The sequence below is a fragment of the Eimeria acervulina genome, genomic scaffold, assembly GCF_000499425.1.
Source record: "Eimeria acervulina Houghton genomic scaffold, Eah_scaff79, whole genome shotgun sequence".
Classification (NCBI taxonomy): Eukaryota; Apicomplexa; class Conoidasida; order Eucoccidiorida; family Eimeriidae; genus Eimeria; species Eimeria acervulina.
Window position 1 is genome coordinate 75,642 of NW_013549599.1, and position 5,257 is coordinate 80,898.

The 5,257-nt window shown below is 41.9% G+C and overlaps 2 protein-coding genes across 2 annotated transcripts in view; both read left to right on the forward strand.

Moving 5' to 3' along the window:
- The window catches only part of EAH_00013750 (hypothetical protein, conserved), a gene marked incomplete at both ends in the record, with an annotated part of 4,983 nt that extends 4,163 nt beyond the window's left edge, over window positions 1–820 (forward strand). Inside the window, one exon of the mRNA XM_013394427.1 lies at window positions 252–820. Coding sequence (XP_013249881.1) covers window positions 252–820 — 569 coding nt within the window. The remainder of the gene's footprint in view (window positions 1–251) is intronic.
- Window positions 821–2,633: 1,813 nt separating this feature from the next.
- EAH_00013760 (ubiquinol-cytochrome c reductase domain-containing protein, putative) lies at window positions 2,634–4,505 on the forward strand (the record flags this gene model as incomplete). The annotated part of the gene is made up of 3 exons (XM_013394428.1): window positions 2,634–3,147; window positions 3,746–4,060; window positions 4,102–4,505. The coding sequence occupies 3 exons, from the start codon at window positions 2,634–2,636 to the stop codon at window positions 4,503–4,505; spliced, it is 1,233 nt and encodes a 410-aa protein (XP_013249882.1).
- Window positions 4,506–5,257: the final 752 nt, after the last annotated feature.

The following is a 5,257-nucleotide window of genomic DNA, read 5'->3' on the forward strand; positions in this document are numbered from 1 at the left end:
AACGCATCTGTGTGCATGCATCTGCATTGGCTACTGCTGCTGCTGCTGCTGCTGCTGCTGCTGCTGCTGTCTCTTGTCTCTTCTAGCAGCACGCGGCCCATCGCTACAGTTTGCACGCAGACCCAAACTCAACTTCAACTCTACTCTCCCTTCTCATGCATGCATATATATATATATATATATTATAAATATAAATATATGTATATATATATATATATATATTAATGTGTGTGTGTGTGTGTGTTCTTTAGTGTATTTGCCTGCAAGTTGGTTTCATGAAGTGATATCGTATTCAAATAATAAAAATCTAAAAGAGACACCAGAAGCAGCAGCAGCAGCAGCAGCAGCAGCAGCAGCAGCAGCAGCAAGCGGCAGCGGAGACACTGCAGCAAAAGGAGACACGAAAGAAGACAACGTGCACATAGCATTTAACATATGGCTGCACCCTCCCTCTTCAAACGCAACATTTGAGAAGCCTTACTGTGACTCTTTCTGGGCTCAGCAGCAGCAGCAGCAGCAGCAGCAGCAGCAGCAGCAGCAGCAGCATGCAGAAGGGGACAGTACATCTGTCAATGTGCGTTCAAAGGCACCCAAAGGCTTTAACTCCGCCACCTTGTCTGCTGAAGGCGCTGCAGCAGCAGCAACAACAACAGCAGCTCCTTCTGCAGCTGCTATTGCTGCTGCTGCTGCTGCTGCTGCTGATGCTGCTGCTGCTGCTTGTCCTCTGAAGCCGAGGAGGAGGGCTGAGAAGCTAAGAGGGAAGCCCCACTCTAAACGCCTGATGACCCTGAGGCGTTTAGTCGGCGTTATGAAGAAATAATTATATATATAATATATAATTATACATATATATATATGTATATCTATATATATATTTATATATATATGCATATAGATCTATATATATATGCATATACATACATATATACGTATATTTATATTTATATTTATATTTATATTTATATTTATATTTATATTTATATTTAAAATTTCATAGTTCAATTAACTAACATAACACATCTATACTCACCTACCTCACGCATGCATGCATGCATGCATGCATGATGTTGAGTGTGTAGGTGTGTTTATTTTGTTTTGTTTTAATTAGCGGGGCTTTGCTTTTCGCTTGGTGTCTCTGCCGCCTCTGAGAGATGCAGATGGAGACAGTGCTGCTGTCTTTAGGCCTGCAGTTTATACTGCTGTCCTTTGCTGCTGCTGCTGCTGCTGCAGCTGCTGCTGCAGCAACAAGGCGCCATAGAGGTGGGCCTAGAGAGACAGCAGCAAAGCCCAGCAGCAGCAGCAGTAGAGCAGCAGCAGACAGAGAGAGACAGATAGAGATAGAGATAGAGACAGAGACAAGCAGACATTTGCACAGAAATATACAAAGAGAGACAGTTATATATATTGATATTTCTGCTTGCAAGTCTACAGGGTTTAATAAAAACAAGATTTAATAGGGTTAGTGCATGCAGCAAAAGGGAGTGGGCCTCTATGATTGCATGCATGCATGCATGCATGATTGCATGCATGCATGCATATAGGGCTTCTAACGTCAGCGAGAGGTAAAGAAATAATGCATATATATATATAGTGTGTATATATAGTGTGTATATGTATATAGATATACATACATACCCCTATATTATCTATATTATCTATATATAACCCTATATTATCTAATATTATATATAGACCCCTATATAACTATATTATATATATATACATATATATATATAAATATATTTATTTATTTATTTATAGCTGCAATCACAACTGCTAATAATTCGGCGGCCGTGTGAATTGTTGCTGCGAAGTGTAGCTGCGACTCCGCTGTATATTTTTTATATTATTTTTAAGGATGTTGCTGCTATTAATACTCTATTAGTAGTAAAAAGATATATATATTATACATATACATATATATACTAACTATATATATATATACATATATATATATATATTATATATATTATATATATGAGTGCCTCTATAGAGGAGTGCAGAGGTAATACGCACAAAAATAGAATTATTTCGCCATTCTGAAGGTGACCATTGGTCATTTGTTTAATTTATTTTGATAAAATGCAGCAAAAATACTAAAAAAATTTAATTTGGCTTCAGCTGTACATACACTGCACAGCGACAAGATGTGTGTATAGGAGTTTCGTTTGTTTGTCTTTCTTAATTAAAATAATGAGAGGACAATGTCCAAATAAAGCTTTATTTGAATTAAATACTCTTTTATATTTATTTATTTTTATTTATTTATCTATTTTATTTGCCTTTATCCTCCACCTGCAGCGCCGCGCTGCATGCATCTGCAGCAGCAGCAGCAGCAGCAGCAGCAGCAGCCCTGAGATTAAACTTTTGCTGATTGTTTCCCTGTTTGCTGCTTCTGCTGCTGCATTTTTATTATTTCTTTTACTTCTTTAAAGTATAATAAAGGGTTATAGACGCATAGATTCGCCCATAGTGAGGGCTCCTTCACTCTTCTCTCCGCTGCTGCTGCTGCTGCTGCTGCTGCCGCTGCTGCTGCTCCCCCTGCTGCTGCTGCTGCCGCTGCTGCGCACATGTCGCCTTCTGCAGCAGCTCGAGTGTCTCATCTGGGGCCCCTACGGGGCCCCGGCCGCTTAATGTACCCTCCGGGTTTCTTCGGCACCCTCAGCCCAGTGCAGCATCAGGGGGCCCCCCAGGGGGCCCCCCTGTGTGGATTGTTGCATCATCAGGGGGCCCCCCTTGGGGCCCCCCTAGGGGCCCCCCTGGGGGCCCCAGTATCTGGGGTGTCTTCAGTGGTGTTGTTCCGTCGCTTTAGCAGCTTTAATCATAATATAGGGCCGCACAAAGCAGACCCTCCTGCAAGTGAGAAGCCTTTATATTTGAACAGATTTGATCAGGCTGACGATCCGTCATTATTTGCTGTTGAGGCGGAAGCAGTACAGCAGCTGAAGCAGCAACAGCAGCAACAGCTACTGCAGCAGCAGCAGCAGCAGCAGCAGCAGCAAGGGAGCTTGATTGAAGCAGCAGATGTTGTTCAGCCTTCTAATCATCCTCATCAAAGAAAAGGATTTCTTAAACGCATGCGCTATTGGCATTATCATCAGACAGCAGAACCCACATTCCCAAAGACACCGGATCTATCCAAGGGAGGTGAGGCGCATGTCTTTTTATTTATTTGTTTGTTTGTTTGTTTGTTTGTTTGTTTGTTTGTTTGTTTATTTGTTTGTTTGTTTGTTTGTTTGTTTGTTTGTTTGTTTGTTTGTTTGTTTGTTTGGTCTCTGTAGCTGTCTTGGTTGTCTCTTTATGATTATTATTATTATATTATTATTATTTTATTATTTTCATTATATTATTATTATTTATTTTTGTTATTATTATTTTATTATTTTTATTATATTATTATTTTTATTATTGTTTTTATTATATTATTATTACACATTTGTTTCTGAGGTTTGTTAGAGTGGTGTGCAGATGCTGTCTCTCTCCTGTCTCCTTTTGCTTCTCTTTCCCTTTGCTGCTGCTGCAGCAGCAGCTACTACTACTACTGCTGCTGCTGCTACTGCTGCTGCTGCTACTGCTGCTGCTGCTACTGCTGCTGCTGCTACTGCTGCTGTTGCTACTGCTGCTACTGCTGCTGCTGCTACTGTTTTTGTTTAAATATATATATATATATATACCTATACATATTAATTTATTTATTTATTTATTTATTTAAACAAAAGCAGCTTGTATGTTTGCGTTTGATTAGAATTGGCTGCGGGCGCAACGGTGACGCGTACAACTGTGTGGAATACCTCAGCAGCAGCAGCAGCAGCAGCAGCAGCAGGAGGAGGAGCAGCAGCAGCAGCAGCAGAACCATCAATCGTAGCAATAAGCCGGTTCTCTCCTAACAACTTTCGAGCAGTTGGATATGCAGAGAACGCCCCTAATCCCAGCAGCATCAACAGCGATGCACATCCAGACTTTAGAGATTATAGGCTGAAGAGCAGCAGCACAGACCGGAGGCCCTTCATGTACTTCTTATCTGCTTCCTACTTCTTCATCGGTGCGAGCATGATGCGCAGTCTGCTCTGTAAGATGGTACACTTCTGGTGGGTTAGTAAGGTACGCTCATCTATACTCCTGCTGCTCCTCATGCTGCTGCTGCTGCTGATGCTGCTGCTGCTGATGCTGCTGCTGATGCTGATGCTGATGGTGATGATGATGATACTGATGCTGATGATGGTGGTGATGCTGATGCTGATGATGGTGGTGATGCTGATGCTGCTGATGATGATGTTGCTGATGCTGATGATGATGCTGCTGATGCTGCTGCTGATGATGCTGCTGATGATGCTGCTGATGATGATGCTGCTGATGATGATGATGATGCTGCTGCTGATGACGATGTTGTTGCTGCTGATGCTGCTGTTGCTGCTGCTGCTGCAACCACAACAGCTACCATTGTTGCTTCTACGACTCCTATTACAGCTGCTGGTGCTGCTGCTGTTGCTGTTGCTGCTGCATAGGATTTGATGGCTGCAGGTACGACAGAAATAGATCTTCGTCCAATTGCTGCAGGGACAACAGCAGTATTTAAGTGGAGGGGTAAACCTGTCTTTGTAAGACACCGCACTCAAGAGGAAATAGAGAGAGCAAGGTAATAATTAATTATTATTTATTTTATTTATTTTATTTATTTTATTTATTTTATTTAGTTTAATTTATTTATTATTATCTATTTAAATACGCATTTACTTCCTAGATATTTAAAACAGAGAGTTGCTGCTGCTTGCTGCTCCATCGGGGTTGTCGCTGCTGCTGCAGCAACAGCAACAGCAGCAGCAGCAGCAGCAGCAGCAGCAGCAAAGTGTAGAGTGCAGTATGTTTCTGCTTGTGCACAACAGTCTCTCTCTCCAGGTTTTTCTTCATACATACCTCCTCCTCCTCCTACTGCTGCTGCTGCTGCTGCTGCTGCTTCTGCTGTTGCTGCTGCTACTGCTGCTGCTGTTTGTTTGTTTAGGGCTGATGATTTATTGGTGGGTACAATGAAAGACCCTCAGCTGGATTCAGAGCGTTGCATGCGGCCTGAGTGGTTGATAAACATCGGCGTATGCACACACTTGGGGTGTATACCCGTTGAAGGAGGCAGCTACAGCGGATGGTTCTGCCCTTGTCACGGCTCGCATTACGACATCTCAGGTATTGCCTCTACTCTTCATCGCTTCATTTATTTATTTAATTAGTTATTTATTTAATTAGTTATTTAGTTAGGTAGCTA